The sequence below is a fragment of the Bos taurus genome, chromosome 1 (genome assembly GCF_002263795.3).
Source record: "Bos taurus isolate L1 Dominette 01449 registration number 42190680 breed Hereford chromosome 1, ARS-UCD2.0, whole genome shotgun sequence".
NCBI classification, from domain to species: Eukaryota; Metazoa; Chordata; class Mammalia; order Artiodactyla; family Bovidae; genus Bos; species Bos taurus.
The window spans coordinates 150,743,250-150,766,783 of record NC_037328.1 but is presented as its reverse complement, the minus strand read 5'-3'; the positions used below and the strand labels follow the sequence as shown (position 1 = coordinate 150,766,783).

Sequence of the window (23,534 nt, the reverse complement as noted above, 5' to 3'; positions counted from 1 at the left end):
CAAGTGACTCAATGAGTTCATGATTGATGAGTGTAATATAAAAACAAGTCTGTCCAAAGTCTGAACAAGTTAAACTTCAGCACAGATTTCTCAGGTTCTCTGAATGAAACTGTTCTTGGTAGAAATGCTTCTATAATGGAAACTTTAGTCCCTATGGGCTTCCCTGATAGCTCAGTTGGTAAAGAATCCACCTGCAATGCAGGAGACCCCGGTTCCATTCCTGAGTCGGGAAGATCCCACTCCAGTGTTCTTGGGCTTCCCTTGTGGCTCAGCTGGTAAAGAATTTGCCTGCAATGCAGGAGACCTGGGTTCGATCCCTGGGTTGGGAAGATCCCCTAGAGAAGGGAAGGGCTACCCCCTCCAGTATTCTGGCCTGGAGAATTCCATGGACTGTATAATCCATGGGGCCGCAAAGAGCTGAGTGACTCTCACTTTCACTTTTAGTTCCTACCGGGGTCTCAGGAGCTACCATCTAATTGGACAAGAGGCTGGGGGCATGGTTTTCAGGTCACATTTTCTTTGTGAGGACACATTTGTCCAGATCGCTGGTTTATTTGGGGTGGGTGCATGCAGTGTAGAGTGAACTCTGCAAGGCTCCCTTTGAGTTGCAGTTGTCAAAGGGGAATTTAGAATGTCATATATTTTAGCATCATTAACTGCTGAGTAGGCAGCCAGAATTTCAGTTATTCCATGATTCTTGTAAAAAAAAAATCTTTAGGAACTGAGGCCAATGCTATAGGAACTTTGCAAATCTTTGCTTGTCTCAAGTTTAATTTTTGCTTTTTTGTTGTTGCTGTTCAGTCGCTAAGGCACGTCTGACTCTTTGTGACCCCATGCACTGCAGCACGCCAGGCTTCCCTGTCCTTCACCATCTCCTGAAGTTTTCTGAAATTCATGTCCCTTGAGTCAGTGATGCCATCCAACCATCTCATCCTCTGTTGTCCCCTTCTCCTCCCGCCTTCAGTCTTTCCCAGCATCAGGGTCTTTTCCAGTGAGTCAGCTCTTCCTGTCAGGTGGCCAAGTTGGAGCTTCAGCTTCAGCATCCATCCTTTCAATGAATGTTCAGTGTTGATTTCCTTTAGGATTGATTGGTTGGATCTCCTTGCAGTCCAAAGGACTCTCAAGAGTCTTCTTCAGCAGCACATTGTTTGCTTTTAGGAACAAGTTCACCATATGTATCCTTGCCATATTAACCCCAATATCTGCCTCCCTCCATATCCATGGAAGCAGGTGGACCATCCCAGCTAGGACAGAAGCACTGTTGATGAACTGACCTCTGTGGGACGAGGGAGGTACAGATCCCTGTAAAGCACAAATCTCATCCACACACAGGCTTTCCCTGACTCTCCGCCACAAACCTTTGCCCCAGAGCACTAATAAACCCTGATGTGGACAGAGAGGAATTTCACCTTTTCTCCCTTTCTGCACTCAGCTGCAGATCATTGGCTGATGGCCAGTGAGATCTTTGAAGATGGCAGGAAGCTGGAGGGAGGAAGACAAAGGTTCCAGTACCTCCCAGAGTGGGTGACAGGCCACGGCCTGACTGACCCCTGTTGAGTGTGCATGTGGCCCAGGGTCACGGATGACACATTGACACACACACACACACACACACACACACACACACACACACACACGGCAAGTGTACTTGACACTTTGTTAACCAGGCTGAATCGACACGATGTGCAAGGAAAGCAAACTTTTTTTGGTATGCAGATTTCACTTGACATTGACCAGTTGATCCTGTGAGTCGCATATGTATTGCTTTTCCTGTCTTTTGAACCCTGAGGTGTAACTACTGAATAATTCTTGGAAGCCCCAATGTCAAGGTGCAAATTAGTGTATTTCTATCTGACCTCAGATCCAAACCCTTTGAAGCTGGCGATTTGATGAGAGCACATTGACAGTTACAAAACCCGTTCTCTGAGTGTCTGTTGCTGTTCCTCCTTATTTTCATGCCTCGAATCTCAACACACTTCCTCCTGAACTCCTTTCTCTCCTGCCCCTCCAACCACACAGACACACCTGCCCTCTCTGTACCTAACTTGCTAGTACTGATACAATACACTTGTCCTTTGAAAATGTGTGTTTCTGATATCACACTTTCGTATCCAGCTGCTTTTGGGGAAATTATATCATGACTCTGGTTCAATCCCTGGGTGAGGAAGATCCCCTGGAGAAGGAATGGCAACCCACTCCAGTATCCTTGCCTGGGAAATCCCATGGACAGAGGAGCCTGGCTGGCTACAGTCCACAGGATCACAAAGAGTTGGACACAACTGAGCAGCAAGCAACAACAGCGTCGTCTGCTGAAGATCTGGGGCCAGATGGGAGGAGAGAGGGTTGTTTGGGAACACAGAGCAAGAACTGCATTCAGTCCCTCCAGTGTACATGCCAGGAGTGTCCTTATTTCCTTGGACACACTTGCAGCACAAGAATTTTACAGTGATGTGTTATTGCTCATGAACTTGAACATGAAGTTGATTCTGCTTTCATTTATTGAGTCTTTCTCTGAACTGTTAATACAAAGTGGGACCTCATCCACATAAGAACAAGGTCCTTAACTCAGTGACTTGAATCCCAGTATTAGATCCTGAGTCCCAGCGGCCCATCCAAATAGTGCTTGAATTAGTAGAGTAGGAGGATGTTCCCGCAAAGTCAAAATGATGGAGGTCATAACTCGCCAGGTTAACCTGTCTCTTCTGGTGGATTGAAAGTTATCTTCACTGTTCAGGTCACTAACAAGTGGCTGCAGGAATAGTTAACAAGAATAACAAGCTCTAGAACCCACTTTATAGGATTTATGGGTTTCTAGGGGCTGGAACATGTTGGGAAATTGGATTCTATTTTAGGGTAAGAGAGTGACATGATAGGATTTGCATTTCCATGGAGAAAAGAAGAGTATCCCTCTCTCTCTTTCTTCTCCTTCTTTCCTTCCTTCCTTCTTTCTTTCCTTCCTTCCTTCCTCCCTCCTTCTTTCTTCCCTCCCTCCCTCCATCCTCCAAGCAGTAGACAAACTCGGCACTACACAAAGCCCCTGCACACTAAGAGTTCGTGCAGTAGACATTCCCTGTGTGTGCATCACGTGAGGACACTTCTCCAGACTCTAAAAACATCACTGAAGAAAACACTCTGCCCTCAAGGAGCCTCTATCCCACCCGTGCCCCCCACCCCAGTGCTGAGGAATCTTCCCCTCTTTTTTCCCCAATGTTTTGTCCTTCTGTTAAAGTGATAACAGTCTGTCTAGAATAATAGACTTTGGGGAGAATTCACCTTTATATCCAGAGAAGGAAATGGCACCCCACTCCAGTACTCTTGCCTGGAAAATCCCATGGATGGAGGAGCCTGGTAGGCTGCAGTCCATGGGGTCGCTAAGAGTTGGACAAGACTGAGCAACTTCCCTTTCACTTTTCACTTTCATGCATTGGAGAAGGAAATGGCAACCCACTCCAGTGTTCTTGCCTGGAGAATCCCAGGGACGGGAGAGCCTGGTGGGCTGCCGTCTATGGGGTCGCACAGAGTCGGACACGACTGAAGCAGCTTAGCAGCAGCAGCAGCAGCATCTTTATATCATTGCCACCAGTGTGCGCACTCTGGTTACTTTGCACATGGTCGGGGTCAAGTGCTTGTCATTCGAATCAGATACCTTTGCGAATCGGTTTTAAAATGAGACACCTACATATCATCCCTAGCAGGGATATTAAAGAGAGAGGATATTCCAAGTAAAAGAGACAGATTTAAAAATGAAAACCATCTGGTCATTTAAAAAAAGAGAAAGATGTTTTTAGCATTAATTGGAGCTAGTGGTAAAGGATCTGCCTGCCAATTTAGGAGATGCAAGAGATGAAGGTATAATCCCTAGGTGAAGAAAATCCCCCGGAGGAGGGCATGGCAACCCACTCTGGTATTCTTGCCTGGAGAATCCCATGGGCAGAGGAGCCTGGTGGGCTACAGTGCGTGGGGTTGCAAAGAGTCAGACACGACTGAGAAGCTGAGCACACAGCAAATAGCCTTAACTGGAGAGTGGCACGTGCCCATCCAGAGATGCATGGAGTGAACCAGAATGGACGTGTGGGGTATGAGCAGGGAGTCTGTGCCTGGGCCTTGCAGCCTCTCGGCCCCGGACCAGTTTCTCAAGAGGGCTCAGACCCAGGGCACAGCCAGCTAAGCAGTGTGCAGGTGGTCTGTAGCCTCTGAACGTTTCCTGCTGGTCTGGGGTCCCCCATGGACCCCCTCTTATTTTGCCAAAAGACAGACGGCTTTCAAGAAGGCTCAGCTGGAGTAAGAGGGGCGTAGGTAGTTTGTGGCTAGCAGGGGTTGGAGGAGTGGGCAGGCAACCTGCTTCTTTAGTAAATTCTGTCCAGTCTTAGGGAGTTTGGGGGCCAGCAATCAGCTGAGCAGTTGGCGTACAAATGGTGCCTGTCCACCTGACTCTTCGTGTTTTAAGTTCTTATGTTTCAAAGTGAACACATCACTTAGTGCTGTCTTGGGAGACTTCAGATTGCCTTTTACTTACTTTTTCTTAATGAGAACCCTCTGTTGTCAGCCTAAGGGGATGGCCAACAAACTTGCTTTTTTTGTGGCACTTAGCCACTAAAAATATGTTCTTCATAGAATGTCTTATCACCCTTAGACTGTGGGTTACTTAAGAGAAGACAGGCCATGTCCTACGCGTTTACATCCCTAAGCAGTAGTTCTCAATCTTGGGGTCTCAGGACCCCAACATCCCTAAAAATGCCTGAGGTCACTAAAAGTAGTGCCGAATATGGGTTATATCTGTTGATGTTTCCTGAATGAGAAATAAAAGTTGAGACATTCTTGGAACATTGATTTATGAATTCATTTAAAAATAATAATAAACCCATTATAGGACCTTCCCAGGTGGCCCTAGTAATAAAGAATCCACCTGCCAATGCAGGAGACACAAGAGATGTGGGTTCGATCTCTGGGTTGGGAATATCACTTAGAGGAGGGAATGGTAACCCACTCCAGTATTCTTGCTTTGGACAGAGTAGCCTGGTGGGTTACAGTCCATGGGGTCGCAGAAGAGTCAGACACCACTGAGCACAGCACTGGTACTTAAAAATACTCTGGGTGTTGCTGTTGGTGGCTGGAGTGGAGTCACAGCCGGCAGCTGGGTTTTCGCATCTGTCTCTGCAGTCAGCCCGTTCTGCTCTCACACGTCCTGTGGCCTCTGGAAAACCTTACCGTACACGTGTCAGAAGATGAGTGGATAAGATGCAAATAACGTCCTTGTGTGTCATGGAAACTGAAGGGTCTTGGAACCCCAGGGGGTTCTTGGAACACACTTTGAGAACCACTGGCCTACAGTTCTTATTCTGGTACCTGACATGGCACTAGGCAGTGAATTAAACAGACACACTTTCTTGGGATTCCCTGGAGGTCCAGTGGTTAGGATTCCATATTTTTACTGGCTGGAGCCTTGGGATTCAATCACTGGGTGGACAACAAAGATCTTGCAATCCCCTTCCCCACCTACAAGTGAACACATTCTCTGTCCTCTTATGAGTTGAATTGTGTCCCTGTAAATTCATCTATTGGAGTCCCAACCCCCAGAACATCAGCCTCTGATCCTACTGGGATCAGGTCTTTACAAAGGTCATCAAGTTAAGATGAGGACATCAGTTTGCTGACAAAGGTCCATAGAGTCAAAGCTATGGTTTTTCTGGTAGTCATGTAAGCCCGTGAGAGTTGGACCATAAAGAAGGCTTAGTGCCAAAGAATTGGTATTTTCAAATTGTGCTGGAGAAGACTCTTGAGAGTCCATTGGACTGCAAGGAGATCAAACCAGTCAGTTCTAAAGAAAATCAGTCTTGAACATTCATTGGAAGGACTGATGCTGAAGTTGAAGCTCCAATACTTTGGCCACCTGATGGGAAGAGTCGACTCACTGGAAAAGACCCTGATGCTGAGAAAGATTGAAAGCAGGAGGAGAAGAGGGCAGCAGAGGATGCTATGGTTAGATAGTATCACCGACTCAATAGATAGGAGTTTGAGCAAACTCTGGGAGATGGTGAGGGACAGGGAAGCCTGGTGTGCTGCAGTCCATGGGGTTGCAGAGTTGGACACGACTTAATAGCAACTGAGCAACAACATAAGGTGGAGCCTGAATCCCAAATGGCTGTGTTCTTTAAACAAGGGAACTCGGATGTAGACATAGACATGCATAGAGGGAAGACCTTCCTAGGGCCCTGGAAGATGACAGCTGTCTACAAGCCACGGAGAGGGGGCCTGGGGCAGCTCATGGTCCTCAGGAGGAACCAGCTATGCCTGTGCTTTGATTTTGGATTTCTGGCCTCTGGAACTAAGAAAGAAGGAGCCTCTACTGGTTAAGCCCCCTGATCTGCGGTACTTGCTTTCTCAGCCCTAGGAAACCAATGGTGGTGGTTTAGTCACCTTAGTCGTGTCCGACTCTTGCAGCCCCATGGACTGTAGCCCGCCAGGCTCCTCCATCCATGGGAGTCTCTAGGCAAGCATACTGGAGTGGATTGCCATTTCCTTCTCCAGGGGATCTTCCCGACCCAGGAATCGAACCCAGGTCTCCCACGTTGCAGGCAGATTCTTTACCGACTGAGCTATGAGGAAACCAATACGCAGACTCTACACTGAATGTTGACACTGAATTCAGAGGTAGCCACAAGGCCCATGTTGACAATGTATAGACAGTTCAGCAGCAGAAGAGGACCCACGCTTTATGAAGAAGGAAGTGCATTCTCCCAGCTAGAGCTCGGAGAATTAGGGTCCTCCACCCCCAAGCACAATACCCACTGCTTCTGAATGCCTCCTCCTTGAGGCCAAGCTTATCGTTGTGTTTAAAGAGGAAATGGTTGGTCATCTGCATCCTTGCTCCAGCCCTGAAACTTTCAGTCCTGCCTGAGGCAGGCAGCATGATGTTCTGGCCTGTCATCTGCCAGAGCTTCCAGAACCTGCGAGCCCCACGCCGGCTGATTTGGGGGTGGGGATCACTTGGGTGCTGTGTTTCCTCTTGATTTCAGAGGTAGGTCTCCCCAAGGCTGCCCCTTAGAGCAGAGTCTCAGTGGCGTGTTCCCTGTGTGTGCAAAAGCCTTTCAACAGTGGTCATGCCCATCGACAGGCTCTCTGAATGAGAAGCACGTCTTCTGAATCCCTACAGTTTTCTGTGCACGATGACTAATAGGAGTTCCCATTGTCCTGGGGACAAAGGATGGCTGTAACATCTTGTGAGGCGTGGCTTTTGGTGTCAGCTTGGTGTGTGTAATACATTCATGTAGGTCATGCTGAGCTTTGAAAGTGATCAAACTAAGCAGATAGAAAGTATTTTCCTTGCAGAGCCCTTCGGAGGTGGAAAATGTTGGTGTGTCTTGGGAAAGAAGACACTCCCTGGGCTTTGAGCCAAGACGTCTAGAGAGGTCCCCATCTCACTCCCAGTACCACCCAGGTCTGGCCACGACCCCCAGCCTCATGTGGCCCACCTCCTCACCCGGGGCTGGTACTTCCCGTCCCTCCTCTCCTGAGATAACACTTCCTCCCTGGCTGCTGCTGATCGCTGTGCCCCACCCTCAAACCCCGGTGCCCACCTCTGGCTTTGTTCTGCTATTGCCTCAGCCTCCTTTAAGTTCTTGGGCTGCCCAGGTGGCTTAGTGGTAAAGAATCTTCCTGCCAGTGCAGGAGACGGGGCTTAAATCTCTGGGTTTGGGAAGATCCCCTGGAGAAAAACAGGAATGGTAATCCACTCCAGTATTCTTGCTTGGAAGATCCCACTGACAGAGGGGTCTGGTGGGCTGTGGTCCATAGGGTGGCAAAGAGTCGCACGTGACTTAGAAACTAAGCAACAACCTTGAACTTTGCTGAGGCCTAGCCTCCTCCATGCAGACCTTCCTGACCACTCTTAATTAAACACAGCAGTCTGCCCTCTCCTCCTAACCCAGCCCTGCCTCTTCTTTCTTTGGGAGAACTTACCACTTTCTCACCCAGTTCTCAGCACAACGTGCCTGCCTTCCCCCGTGTGAATCTTGTTAAGTCAGGATCTGAGTCAGTCGCTCTGGGCTGGGGCCCGAGGTTCTGTGCATCTGACAAAGTCCCAGGGGATGCTGCGGCTGCTGCGGGTCCAAGGCTCAGACTTTGAAAAGCAAGGTTCTAATTCACAGGTCTTTACAGACTTCAGTCTTAGTTTTGAAATTACTTTATAGAGTGTCCCTCTGCTTACACATAGTGGTCAGTGCAAGTCTACCAGACTGGGAGACAGGAAGGCAAGTCATCTTTTGTACTATGTCAGTTCCCCTTATGGGCTTCCCAGATGGCTTAGTGGTAAAGAATCTGCCTGCCAATGCAGGAGATACGGGTTCGATCCCTGGGTTGTGAAGATCCCCTGGAGGAGGAAATGGCATCCCACTTCAGTTTCTTGTCTGGAGAATCCCATGGACAGAGGAGCCTGGCGGGCTACAGTCCACAGAGTCACAAAGAATCAGGACACAACTTAGCGACTAAATAGCAACAACAAGTTGCCTTTTTAGATAGACTTGGCTCAATGCGACCCCACCCCCGCAAGGCTCCTTATGCAAATTAAATGGGTGGGTGGCTTAGGGAACTCCACCCTCTTGGAAAGGAGTTATCTCTACACAGACCTCTCTTTGTGCCCGTATGGTATGCACAACAGGGCACACAATTCTTAGCCCTGGAAACTTCCTTTCTTTCCTGGAAAATGTGGGAACACATAGACATCCCTGACTCTGCTTCTTCCATGGGGATTCAGCGTAATAAGAGTCCCAAGTAAGGAGGCAATCTAAAAAGCAACACTGAGATCCTTGGATAGACATTCTGAAGACTTTTAGGCCACTAAACTGTTCTGCAGGATAGAGTGATTTTGGTAAGAATGGCTCTACAGATTTTTAAAGAGACCGGTTTAAAGAAGGGCTCAGGAGAGCCTCGTTGGGTATGATCGAGTATGCATGGTTTGAAATCATTGGACAAGTTCACAATAAATAATTCAAACGCACTAGGTATTGAGATCAACACTCTCAGAGTCGTAAAAATCAAGTTTTGCTGGCAACTGGCTTGTTGGTGCCATGAACAGTGTTCCATTGACGGGTCCTCCCTGGTGCCGTGAGCTAGATCACGGGCGGCGAATGAGCTCAGCGTGGAGCAGGAACAAAGGTCATGATACCCTGGCTCCTTGGTCTCCTTCCTGTGCAGATTTATGCGCTGGAAAATCTGGTGCAAAGCACAGGCTTGGCCTCCCGGCCCTGGGGACGGCCGGAGGCGTCATCACTCCCAGGGCCTAAGCGAGAGCTTGGCCGTGACGGGCCTTCACCGTGGGGGGCCCTTGGCTGTTTCCACAATGGGAGCTGGCGCCTATGAAAAAGAAAATGAGTTTGTGTTTATGTCTGCTCTATCCGTTGTGCTGTGCGGCCCTTGACAATAGTTAATTGGGAATGAGCATGTAAAGGAAAGGGAGGAATTCCTTGGAACACCTCGGGAAAAGTGGGGCTTCCTACCTAGGCCCCCTGTCTGCAACCCCCCTGCCCTACCCCGCCTCGTGAGAGCCTCAGTCTCTGTAAGACTTTCTGTTAGCAGAACCGTATTTTACTATTACCCGTGTGTGATGTGTTTTATGGAGAACACCAGAGTTCCCATCCAGGAGCTTAGGTCCTAATTGCGCTTGAAGACTTGAAATGAGCTCTCAGAGTCTGGACTACTTTCCCACGAGCACAGAAGAAGTTATCCCATTGTTGTTTGGTCATTCAGTCGTGTCTGACTCTTTGCAACCCCATGGACTGCAGCACGCCAGGCTTCCCTGTCCTTCACTAGCTCCCAGAATTTGCTCAGATTCATGTCCCCTGAGTCAGTGATGCTATCTAACTGTCCCATCCTTTGTTGTTCCCTTCTCCTCCTGCCTTCAGTCTTTCCCAACATCAGGGTCTTCTCCAGTGAGTCGGCTCTGCACATCAGGTGGCCTGTGTGTTGGAGCTTCAGCATCAGTTCTTCCAATGAACAGTCAGAGGACTTGGCAAATTAAAACCCAGGGCAGCCTGGGAAGCGCCCACAGTTCTCTTTGAACTTGTACTTGCAGGAGCGTCTGGCAGCTCCCCAGAGGATGGATTTCCCCCCACCCCCACCCCCAGGCATATATCTGCTCAAAGATGGAGAAATTGGGGCCTGTAGTTAGGCCCTGGCAGGAAGAGAACGTCAGTAGTTAAATACAATAGATTTCATTTTAGAATGTGGAGGGACCTCAGGAAACATCAGGACACCAGATCCTAGTTGAACAGATGAGGAGGCCGTGGCCCCAGGGCACGCGGCTGCTTCTCACACTAGTCACTCCGTGTTCCTGCCGCTCCTTTTAAATTCCCATGTGTCCATCCGGACACTTGAAGAGTGCATCTGGAGTGATGCAACCGTTGGGGGAATGGCATCCCTTGTAAAGATTAAGGGTGTTACATGCCCCCCTTTAATGGGAAATTTGGGGTTGGAATTTTGCAGGGGTGGGGTAGGTACCTGATGGAAAGGTGCTGAAGCGGTGACAGGTGTGTGTGTGTGTGTGTGCGTGTGTGTGCGTGCGTGTGTGTGTGCGTGTGTGTAGGCCAGGACATCTGCGGCCCCTCACGCTTGCCAGCATTTCCCGTTGTGCCAGAATTTTCTCATGAATAAAATTCTTGGAATTTTCTCGAAAACAATGAATCCATGTGTCAGAGATTCATGGATGAGACACATTCCAGATGTGTGGCGTGCTGTGTTTTTAGCGTCTGGGTGTGTGTTTGGAAAAAGCCAAGCCTAGAGCTGCCTGTTTTCATGGAGCTTCTGGGGAGGAGAGGATGAGATGCCTCCTTTGGGACTCAGAGAAGGGCTGCTCCAACGGAGGAGAGCTGCAGACAGCTCTGTCACCCCTGTGGGCATGGGGTGCCCTTCTCAGGGGCCACTGTGCCTCTTAGAACCCTAATTGCTTGCAGCCTCACGTGTGTGAGAGCGGCTTCAGAAACCAGAAGGGTAGAAGAGTCCCGTGAGCCTCTTGGCAAGACTGCTGCAGAATCACTTCCTTGTCCCATTGTGTTAGGAACCCCATGAGGTTTCAGGGAAAGTTAAGATGAGGAGCATCATGAATCCCACATCCTGGAAGAGAAGAGTTTTGCAGAGATATTTGAGGACTTCCCTGGTGGCTCAGACGGTAAAGCATCTGCCTACGATGCAGGAGACCTGGGTTCAATCCCTGGGTCGGAAAGATAACCCTGGAGAAGGAAATGGCAACCCACTCTAGTACTCTTGCTTGGAAAATCCCATGGACGGAGGATCCTGGTAGGCTATGGTCCATGGGATCGCAAAAGAGTCAGACACGACTGAGCCACTTCACTTTCACTTTGAGGAACATCAGCTGGGCTTCCCTGGTGGCTTAGACAGTAAAGAGTCTGCCTCCAATGCAGGAGACCCAACTTCAGTCCCTGGGTGCGGAAGATCCCCTGGAGGAGGGCATGGCAACCCACTCCAGTATTCTTGCCTGGAAAACCCCACGGACAGAGAAGCCTGGCAGGCTACAGTCCATGGGATCGCAAAAGAGTCAGACATGACTGAAGTGATTTAGCAAGCAAGCACACGCAGTTCTAGGGAAATTAATGGGAATTATGAGAACGTGGTGTATTACTGATTCACTCATCTGTTCATCCCTACATCCACTCCTTGTACAGAGAACTACAGCAATGTGCCAGAGAATGTCCCAGTTGTTGCGTGCATGCTTGACAAGTCAGCTTTTTGCAACCCCATGAACTGTAGCCCCTTCGGGCTCCTCCGTCTGTGGGATTTTCCAGGCAAGAATCCTGGAGTGGATTTCCATTTCCTCCTCCAGGGGATCTTCCTGACCCAGGGGTCGAACCCACGTCTCCCATGTCTCCTGCAGTGGCAGGCAGGTTTTGTTTTTGTTTTTAACCACTGGCGCCACCTGGGAAGCCCCAGCCAGTTGTTGAGGCTACAGTTGCCAACAGGAAATCTGGATTCCACGCAAAACTTAGAGTTAATCGACATTCAACAAACTAATGTAGAATTGCAACCGAAAACCCACATAAGAACTGGACCAAGGACTATAAAGGCTAAATCACATGAGACTGAGTGCTCTTGACCATAAGACATGTCAGCTCATCCTTCTCCCCATCTTAGATAACGATACCTGACTTTTAAAGTTGGTCCATGACAGAGAAAGAGTGACTTAATGGCATGCAAGAGATGATGCACTTTTCCTGGTTCCTGATGAATATGACTTGAGACGGATATTCCAAACTCTTGTCTTGAATGACATGAAGAATTTGGGTCAGTCACATCAACTTTTTTTGGATCATAGTTGGGATGCAGTACTAAGGTTTATAAAACTTGTCCCGTATGCTAACTCACCTGGCCCACTGGGAGCCCTGGTTGGGAGCGGGATCGCTGTTACCAACATCAGCTTTATAGTTGGAGAAATTGAGACTCACACAAGGATAAGGCGTTGCTTCAGTCGGGCCCAGTTCTTTGTGAGACTGTGCACTGTGTAGCCCGCCAGGCTCCTCCGTCCTTGGGATTCTCCAGGCAGGAATACCAGAGTGGGTTGCTATTTCCTCCTTCAGGGGATCTTCCCCACCCAGGGATCAAACCTGGTTCTCTTATGACGCCTGCATTGGTAGCTGGGGTCTTTACCATTAGTGCCACCCAAGAAGCGCAAAGGATGAGGCAGTAGGACTTACAGGTGAATATGCAGTATCCAGGTTTACCTGGGGACGATGTTATAAAATGGATTCTGCTTCAGGAGGGCTGGGGACAACGCAGCCTCCGGATCTGCAGTGATCCCACAGCAGCTCACTGTGGGACTAAACTTGGAGCAGGACAGAGTTGAGGAAGTTTCCGGGGTGACCCAGGGATCAAGGGAGCCTGCGGCTCAGCCCCCTGCCACCATGCTGCCTCCAACATTCTGGAGCACCTCCGTCATGCAGCCTAAATGTGGTGGTCGAAAGTGAAATGCAGACCATCTTTTCATCCCAAGTGAATTATTTCAAATCAGAGGAAAGTAAGATGCAGGCTTTTGATGAATGTTCTCTGAGTGTCATGTGATGACAATGCTTAGAGAAACAAGCACACGTATGCAAAGTCAGGAGTGGAATCCACTCCACACAGAACCAAGAGGGCGCGGAAGGCCCCGAAAGGGTCCGGAGCACATTCTTTGCTCTCATTCTGATGCAGACCCCACAAACAGGATGTTTCCACACATGTTTTTACACTTTTTGTTCATCTCTAAAGAAGGAAAGAAGCCTATGGGGTAAAAAAAAATGTGTTTCTTTGTAGGAGAACAAAGGAGCCGTTAACATCACTTAAACACACTGTTGCCTTTGTTTTTTAAAACCCAATTTACTGGGGCCTGATGGATATACTAAAAGCTGCAAGGTATTCAATGGTTACAACTTACTGCGTTTGGAGATAAGCAGCCATAAACATATCCATCACTTCCCAAAGTTTCCTCCTTCCCTCTTATTTATTTTTATGTTTTGTGATAAGAACACTTAGCATAAGATCTCCCCTCTGAGCCAAGTTTGTGCCTGGAGGACACATGGTTTATTAACCGTGGCGTGCTGCTGTGCGGTAGAAGCCTGGACCGTTACTGCCCCTGCACACCTGTGCCCTCGTGCCCTCGGATGGCCAGGCCAAGTATGCCCACCTCATCCTCCTTTCTCCATTGTCTCACACAGCATCTGCACAGAAGTGAGAAAGTAAACAGGAGAGTTGTTTTAAAGTTATGTTTGTGGGGTTTCGAATGTTTGGAGGTTCATTTAAATCTAGTTCTCATTAGGTGGACCCAAACTCTTCTCTGTTGACATTTTTCTCCACTGTGCCAGTCTTCTAGGGTTTCAGCTGCCCCACTGACTGCTTGTCTTCTTGCTTTGCTAATGCTAGTCTTCATTTTCTAGTAAGTCTTCCTGATTTCCTATGTGGTCTAGCGCCATAGACTCTCTCGTTTAAGCCTACGTAGATTTCAGTCATCAACCCTGCAAGTCATGTGCTCCAGGATCACATGACTGAGGATGTAGTGCCAAAGGCAGTTCGTGTCCAAACTCCTAGTCCCTGGCTGCACAGTCAGTCTCACAAGTGTATATTCCCTTCTGTTGATGTGAAAAAAGGTTTCAGACTACAGATCTATCGTGGGGTTTTCGTAGAATTTCATGACTTAGTTCTATGATTAATAGAAGTATCAAAAGACATGTTATGTTATGAAGCTATTTGATCGCTAGAAACACACAAACAGACACAAACACACACACACACACGATCCTGCCCTGAAAATGCCTGTATCTTAATAAAGGCAGCAGTTGGAGAATATGTGAGCAAAGAGAATCCCCAGGGCTGGCGAGGCAGCTCACAGCTGAGGAGAAAGCTGGTAAGTTTAAAGCAGGGAAATTCATCAGAAGGTCATGGGGAGACTAGTTTCCAGCTCTTTTCTAAAGGGCTTTGCTTAGGGGAGAGAAAATACCTTTGAGTTTGAGAAAGAAACAAATCAAGGTTAAAGGAGAGAAATCTGGTTCTTTATCCTTTAGGCAACAGTTGCCCCAAAGGGATACCCCAATAAGGACGGTGGCCAGGTTCTCTACAGTGCTCGATGAGCAAAGATAGTAAGGATGAGAGACAGATGGGTGTGTGTGTGTGTGTTAGATGCATGTGTATGGAAATACATATGCGTGTGTGTGCATTAACATACATGTGTGAATGAACATGTGTGCATGTTTGTGTGAATGTGCATGCATGTGTGCACCTACGTTACGTGAGTCTATGTTGTATATTTATGTATTTTTGTGTGTACATGTATGTATATGAATATGCATGTGTGTAAGTATGAATATATTGCATTGGGCAAAAAAGTTTGTTCAGTTAGTGGATAAAGTGTTCGACAAAGTTCTTCAAAGAAAATGAAAAATATCTTATTTTGACTTAAAACCAAACAAACTTTTTGGTCCGCCCAATATTTATGTGTATGTGTATGGATATGGAGGTGCATGTGTGTGTGTGTATGAACATGTATATGTATGAATGTCTATGTGTATGCATATGAATATGGAGGTATGGATGTGTATGTGTGTGGATATATGTGTGTATGAATATGCACAGTGTGAATGCATGTATGTGTATTGTGTATATAAATATATTTGTCTGCATGTATCTCCACACATAATATGGAGGTATGGATATGTACGTGCATGGATGTATGTGTGTATGAATATGCACAGTGTGAATTCATGTATGTGAATGTGTGTATATAAATATATTTGCCTGCACGTATCTCCTCACAGTCCTGGGTCTCATTCTTCTAGCGCCAGGCTGGTATTGCAGTTGTAAATGTGTTTGATACGAAGCGATACCACATTGGAGAAATAAGCTCTTAAATGGACCTCATTTGCTTACATACATCTTTCCTTTGAGGTTTATCCAAGATTTTTTATATTTGGGGGGGGGATTAAAATAGCAATGTGTTAAATGAGAAAAACGTGAGATCAAAGCTAGACGCTGCCTTCAGTATATGATTTTAATGTTTCCTCTGTTGAAGAATTAAGGAAAGAAAATAATATCAAGGAGGGGTAAAATGATTCCCACGCATACTGACGAGACAACTTCAACTCACAGTGTTTGGCTTTTTTGTCGTAGTTAAAAGTGTTGTAGTTAAAAGGCACTGGTCAGATGAGGTTTCTCATCTCATGAGATGTTGGCAATATATGAATGCAAAGCTGCTCGTGCTGAGAATAAAATGACTGAAGGCCTGGCCTGTTGTTGGGCAAATGGAGTGGCGGTCTTTCCTAGGTGCCTTGTCTATTTTATTTGTGTTGCTTTTTTCTCCTCTAAATGAGATAAGAGTAGCATCTACTGCATGCACTCTGCCTTGAAGAGAAGTTATGAACAGCTGGGCTTGAGACAACCCAATAAATCATCTTCCAGTATTGCTAGGTCTGCCTCCGTGTGGCTCTCGCTGGAGCATATCGATAAGTGTTCCTACCTGCCCACTTCTTCCTGTGCCATATGGATTGCATCCACCTGCAGTGAACACATCACTGATGGCCATCAGTGTGGGTCTGAATTATCTGATTAACCAGTGAAAAGAACAGGTTTGTTGATTCAAACTATTGTTGTTCGGTCACTCAGTCACATCCGACTCTTTGCAACCCCATGGACTGCAGCACACCAGGCTTCCTTGTCCATCATCATCTCTTAGAGCTTACTCAACCTCAGGTCCATTGAGTCAGGGATGCCATCCAACCATCTCATCCTCTGTCATCCCCTTCTCCTCCTGCCCTCAATCTTTCCCAACATCAGGGTCTTTTCCAGTGAGTCAGCTCTTTGCATCAGGTGGCCAAAGTATTGGAGTTTCAGCTTCAGCATTGGAAGGATTTCCAATGAATATTCAGGGTTGATTTCCTTTAGGAAAACTAGTAAGAAAAGCTGATTAAGTGTACCTGGGACCCATTGCTGCATAACTTTTAAGACCATAGGAGAGCTTGTTGTACTGAATACTTAGAAGATTCCTTCCTAGTCTCCAGCCAACTTATCTACTTGCTCTCCTGACCCCTTACTTCCATCCTCAGTGCTGGGACTCTGGGCGTGTATCCCCTTACCCTTCTCCCGGCCCTCCTCCCCACCAGCATGTCTCTTTCTGGGTGGTTCTATCTCTTGTCTGCGCTGTCAGGGCTGCTCTTTGCTCAGCTGTGATGAGGCCCTGGGGAAACACTGTGCTTCTGGCCAGTCTCTTCTTTCTGCTTGCCACATCCAGAGCGGTGAGTGTCCATCCATGGACCCCGCTGCTGCCTCATCCTCATCCTGACGTCACTCTTCTTCCCAGCCCCTCCCAGTTCTCATCTGTGGGCAGGAAGGCTTCCTGACCTCACCGTGCTATCATCAGGACTGAATGACCAGCGTCATCTCCTTCTTCACGCTTGCGTGTTCAGTCCTGTCTGACTTTGCAGCCCCACGGACTGTAGCTCAAGTAGCCTCTTGGTCCATGGGATTCTCCAGACAAAAATACTGGAGTGGGTTGCTATTTCCTCCTCCAGGGGTTCTTCCCCACCCAGGGATCAAACCCATGTCTCTTGTGGCAAATGCATTGGCAGGCAGATTCTTTTACCACTTGAGCCACATGGGAAGTCTTGGCATGGGATACAAAGTTGAGCACCTAACTGACTCTTTGCAAACCCATGGACTGCAGCCTGCCAGGCTCCTCTGTTCATGGAATTCTCCAGGCCAGAATACTGGAGTGGGTGGCCATTCCCTCCTCCAGGGTCTCTTCCCAACCCAGGGATTGAACCCATGTCTCCCTTATTGCAGATAGATTCTTTACCATCTGAGCCACTAGGGATGACCATAGTTCATAAAATGTAAGATGTCATTGATGATAAAATGAATCATAATTTTTCCAGCCATAAAAGGAGAAGAAATGCTGTCAATAACCCATGACATGCCATCAATGGTGAGAGGCATCCAGATTTCAGAGCTGGTAAAATGTGGAATATGGCATATCCTAAAGAAAAAAAAAAAAAAACAGTGAAATAGAATTTAAAGGGATGCTCAAATGAGCTGCTTACCAGTGTAAACTGGTTTATTAAGTGATGGATCAGCTGTTTCTGAGTCAAGAGAAGGTATTGATGTCGTAAAGGTGTTGGCTAAAATATGTCGTTTTCATAGCAATGGAAGCAGTTACGTGAAGTACCAGATTCTGGTTGGTTATGCGTGGGAGAAAAGACGAACTGTGGAGTTTGGATGGCCTTGGCTTCCTAAAGTGGAAGTTGTATTGTGATAGCAAGGGCTTCTATAAGAATTTTTTTTTCTGAAGTGTGACCATAATCTTAACATGCTTATTCCACTTGGTTTTCCATTTGTTTTTCATAAATTTGAGGCACGTAAGACTTGAGGAATCTGAGGGTTGCCTTGGGAATCCTGTCTTTTGGACATCTAGTTCTGGCCATTTTCTGGGTTTTTGAAAACCATGTAAGGACCATTTCCCTCTGTATGGTCTCCTGGCTCCAGCTGTGAAAGAGAGCCGATCATTCTTTAAGACTTTGTTAGTTTCAACACTTTACCACACCCAGATTTTCATGAAAATTTAAGTATGTTGTGTTCTGTGTATTGACATTTCAGTGTTTTTATGAACCATGGGGATCAAAAGTTAGAAGCCAAATTGAGTCCAGACCCTTATTTTATAATTCTTCTGCTGGAACCATAGGAGCCTCTCAAAATATTCATCTGTTACAGAAAAAAATTCATGTGCTACAGGACCTCTGAAATCTTTTGCTGGAAATGTCAGTATGCTTAAATGTGCATTCAACTCTTTTTTTTAATATAAGCATTGTGGGTCCTTTGTTGTACCCAAATCTAGTTACCTAAAAACAGAAGAATATTTTAGTCTTACGTTTGAAATATAATCTAGTTGAGTTCTCTTCACTTTCTGGAACTATTGGTCAACTGCTATGACCAAAGTCCAAAGGAATGGTCCTCATATGTTGTTGCTGTATTCAGCATTTAAATAATAAACAACACTATGTACTAACACAGCGGTCCCATTTCTTTGGGGGCCATTTGCTTAGAATTTATGCGTTTCTCCTAAGTTCATAAAAACGGCATTGGTCACCTGCCACCGGCCACATCAGAATATTCCAGCTTTCTGAAGCTACAGAAAAACACCCCTACACACCAGCACACACCAATCTAAAGTTCACATCTTTTTATAGTAACATAGAGGCAGGCATATTAAATTATTATGCCACATTTCTGCCAGGTTTGGACTTCTTTTTTTTTTTCTTTTAATTCTCTGTTATAAAGCAACCAAAACAGTTCCCGAGTCCCCGAGGCTGGCCGAAGGTTCTGAGGGAATAAGCCATACATGTTAACTAAGGCATCTGCCCACACCTTTGGCAGGTAGGCAGGTAGGTAGGTGAGATGGCTGTGGATGAGGAGGGAAGCCAGGTGTCAGGGGAGCACGGAGAGCACCCGTCGAGGCCAAGAACAGTCAGTTGCAGAGCTGGAGACAAGGGCCTCACGTGGTCCTGGTTACCAGGCCCTGTGCAGCGGTCCATTCTGGTTTTAATCCCACTGGGCTCGCTCGTTTCCCAGCTTTGAAGTCCCAGGGCCGCTGGGGTGGGAGAATCCTATGCCTCAGCCTTTGTCATTCATCCTGGGACCAAAGGGATGATGAAACCTGCAGGCAGTAGGCAAAGTCACGTGGGTGAACAAAGGCTTGCTGTTGGTGTATGGCCTTCCTTTTCTTCTAAAGAACAGCCGTCAGCTTTAGGGAGCCTCCTCGTTTGAAGCAGGTCTCTGAAAGCCACCCTTAGTTTCTTTCTACCCCTTCATTGTTCTGATGTGCTGAGTTGGTGTGTGTGTGTGTGAGTGTGTGTGTATCTGATTCCATTTATTATTTATTTTTTCCTCACTTGTACTAAGTCCTAGATGTTTGGCTGCTTTGGCTTACTTAGCATCCCTCCTGGGCACGCTCTGCATCCCTCCTGGGCACGCTCTCTTGTCTTTCCAGAATACGGACCACACGTCACCCCTTTTGAAATGAAACGTTTTATCCTAAAGCTGTCTCATTTTTAGACGACTTCTCCTCTAGCGAAGAAAAGCAACTTTTGCTCTTTCGAAGGCTATGGCCGTCCTCATGAAGGATTCATGCAGAGGAGAGTTTTTCAGATGTGCAGGAAAGCTGTGTGCCCCCCGTATCTCTAGCTTTTATCAATTTCTTCCCCTAAATCGATCTCCGTTAACTTTGATTTCTTTCTTTAGAAGACCATGTGGTGAAATAATGCTATGCCAGATGTGAGGATAGGTTCCTCCCGCCCCAAACACACACTGAAGCGTTGTTTCAGTTCTCGTAAGCTGGCCCAGTGTCTAAATCCTATACTGCGTTTACATCTTTGGTCATTGGGTGTGTTTGCCAGAATATCCTGCTTTATCTAGGGGATACACTCCTATTTTCACATCGTTACTCTTTGTGCTGTGAAAGCCTTCTTCTTACTCATTCATGATGTGAAGTCTGTCCCTCGCATTTAGCCCATTTCTGCCAGTTTATTCGTGTTTCTCTTAAGCCAGTGAGCCAATGCTAACATTACATAGTATGTTATTCCCCTCCGAGGCTTGGTGGGGTCTGCAGGACCAGGCAGGAGAGCCTTGTTTTCTTTGTCCTGAGTGTGTAAAAAGCATTCTCTCCAGTGCTGCTATGGGAAGGCAGACCCTGTTTTGCAAACTTTATTGAAGAAGCTCTAATTTTGCCTTTGTGGATTAGCAGGACTGCACTAAGTCCGTGGTGCTGATTTGATTTTTAACCCAGCATCTGTGAGTTGAGACTCCTTACATCCGCTTGCTCCGTTTGTGATCTGTCCAGGGAGCCCCTAGATTCAGGTTCCCCCCTCAACCTACCGCCCCACTCCCCATCTGCCATGCCCGTTTCTCAGATTGGTGCTGTTTGCTGATGTGTTTGCTTTTGCTGGGTGGTCAAGATGCCTGCTTTGTGTTCTTTTTGTCTTTCCTGTGCCTGCTTCGGGCTCTCCGGTTGGCCCAGCACACGGTTTTGTAGAGTTCGTGTTACTGTTTAAATCCTCAGCTCACTGTTTCCCCAAACATCACAGGGCTCTGGTTCTAAGGGATTTTAGCCATGTCAGTGGGGAGCGGGGGCTGTTACCTCCGCACAGTACCCTGAGTGGCTACCACTCAGATCCAGAGCATTGAGTTTGTCCTTGTGATTTTCCCCACTCACTGATTCATAGCACACTGTGCCCTGCTGGCTGTGAAGTTCATGCACTTGCAGAGTGATGAAGTTGCTCCCTGGGTAGGTGGGGGGAGGTATAATGGGAGGGGGTACACACTGGATTGGGGGGTGCTTTGTGAAAATGCGTGTGCTCCCTAAAGATTCAGATACTTCTTTGTATCTGTAGGGAGGGAGGTTTCTCTTTTAGAAAGGCTGCTTTGAAGAGCTTTATTATTAATATTAACAACTGGGGTGAAGAAGAGCATCCTGACTTAAGTATCAATTCAAACAAGAACGGAGTGCTAACGCAGACCCACATCCCAAACTGAGAAATGTTTAAGAAGAACGTCCTAGGCTCTGGGGGCAGGAGGGAGCTGATGATAAAACAGTCATTGGAGTCCTCATGAATTCCCTGTTTGATCTTGGGTTGCTCACTTCCAGGTGAGATCTAGACCTTTCCGGATCTCAGATTCTCCCCTCTGGGGGATGGGAAGTCCAGACCAGAAGGTTGCCATAGTTTTCCATTTTTAAAAAAATGTGTGATGCAAACAGCATTTGCTTCTCCAAAGCTAATAGCAGTACCAGGGTGTTTAAGAAATGAAATAAACGTGAATTCCCATACGGACTTTTTTTTTTTTAACTATAGAAAGCAGAATTGGATTGCGTTGTATTCTGTGTAGCTGCTGCATGAGGTATCATTCAAGCAGCTGAGAGTTCCCAGTCATATTTGGCTTTGTGGATTTGGCTGTAGAATGTCAGCCTGGCCATAGGCTAACCACTTGTTTGACTTAAAGCCTCAGAAGAATGGTTCAACAATGGCACATTGCTGTTTCTTTTCAACAAATCATGCAAAATGAGCACAGATAGGAATAGAAATCAAGGGTGAAAAAGAGCTATTCACTGGTATAGGTATTTTAAACATCCTAGAGGCCTCTGGTTAATTCACAGCTTTTTTTTTTTTTTTTTGGTTCATTTATCATCCAGATGTTCGCCATCATGGAAGCACCACTTGAAACTCTATCTCAGCTAATAACTTAGAAATGGAAAAATTCGTATCTTTGTCTGTCTGTCCTTTGGTGCCCCATTTCCCCCACACTCTTCTTCTAAGTAGCTCTTCTTTAAAATCTCCTGGGAATGTGGCAGTTTTGCCAGATGCTTAGGTGTTAGTGGGCACATGTCTGCTTTTTAATCTTCGTGACCATGCTGTACCCTGTCTGGTTGAATTATAGATTGCATTTGTCAAATAATGACACATGCAATTGGATGTCTTCTAAGACCTTTGAAATTCAACTTCCTTGAGTCGAGATTAAAGTGGATATTATCTGCACGGCTGCAGTCAGGCCTGGGATGTTTGGGGACCTGCAGGAAAGTTTTTCTGGGTCTGCCAGTTCCAACTTTTACCTTCTTTGGGAAAGAAAGCCAGCTCCTTTTTTCTTCTGAAAGGTAGAAACAGACACCAGAAAAGGTACCTAAACAGTGGGGTCCCAGTTAGAGATGACTCTGACGTTAGCGACTTTCTGCAGCACTGCTGTTCCTTGGCATGTCCTGAAGGTGTGTCTCTCTGGGCGTTTAGGAAGCGTTATCAGTCGTGAGCGAGGACCAGTCACTGTTTGAGTGCGCCTACGGCACGCCGCACCTGCCCAAGACGGACATGACCGCGTCCTCCTCCGGCGACTATGGACAGACATCCAAGATGAGCCCGCGCGTCCCTCAGCAGGACTGGCTGTCTCAACCCCCAGCCAGGGTCACCATCAAGATGGAATGTAACCCTAACCAGGTGAACGGCTCAAGGTAAGGAGACCGCGGGCTCGGATCCTCCCGGTTGCCTGGGTCCCCGTCCCCTGAAAAGGCCGAGTGAAAATGGATGGCATTGCCCCCAAGACATTGCACAGGAACCCTGGGCGAGGCTGCGAAAATGTGTTCGCCAGTGGTTTGCGCGGAGGATAGAGGTTGTGAAAAACCGGTAGTCTATTTACCGAGAACTCGCTTTGAAGAGGAGATGTGCAGTTCTAATTTCCCAGGCATGAGGGCGGCGTGGGAAGGGGGGCCTTGCCCACATATGGCAGAACTCATCTCGGAGGGTTTTCTTGCCTGGAAAGTAAAACTGTCTTCAGTTTAAACGGTGGGAGAGTGTCAGCCCGTGGGCCGGCGGCACCGCGCACGTCTGCCGCACGTGATGCTGCGGATGGATCCGCTGCCTGTGTCCGCCTGCCCCTCCCCCGTCACCGTCTCTGAATGCGTGCTTTTCCCTCTCCTCTTTACTTAACACTGAAAACCAAGCACCAGCGTCACTCCTAAGTGTTAACTCTTCTGAGTGTGTCATGCCGCTGTCACCTAAATGCAGCGAATTAGCGAACGTGTTATCCCGGGCACTTAAAAGCATTTCATCAGACGCCGTTTTGAAAAGTAAAACTGATTTCAGTTATGATATAATGGGTGCATGCATGCTAAGTCGCTTCAGCCGTGTCCAACTCTGCAACCCTATGGACTCTAGCCTGCCAGGCTCCTCTGACCGTGGCATTCTCCAGGCACGAATGCTGGAGTGGGTTGCCATGCCCTTCTCCAGGGGATCTTCCCAACCCAGGGATCGAACCTTGAGTCTCTTCTGTCTCCTGCGTTGGCAGGGAGGTTCTTTACCACTAGTGCCACCTGGGAAGCCCTGTGATGGAATATCCCATATACATTCAGGAAGAATCATTTAAATTCCCAGGACAAAGAGAATTACATTTAAATTTGCATAATCTGCCTAGAGTCACAAGAACAGCTCACCTTTTCTGGTGCTTTACTTCATAGAAAGCCCTTTTGTATGCAT

General features: G+C 47.2%; 1 protein-coding gene across 7 annotated transcripts in view; it reads left to right on the top strand.

Moving 5' to 3' along the window:
• The window catches only part of ERG (ETS transcription factor ERG), a 316,287-nt gene that overhangs the window by 218,413 nt on the left and 74,340 nt on the right, over nucleotides 1-23,534 (top strand). For 6 of the 7 annotated variants that reach the window (XM_059885370.1, XM_059885371.1, XM_059885369.1 and 3 more), the window contains 1 exon segment: nucleotides 22,296-22,513. The exons of the other annotated variant lie outside the window; for it this stretch is intronic. In XM_059885370.1, the coding sequence (XP_059741353.1) occupies nucleotides 22,296-22,513 (218 nt within the window). 7 annotated transcript variants of the gene reach the window in all.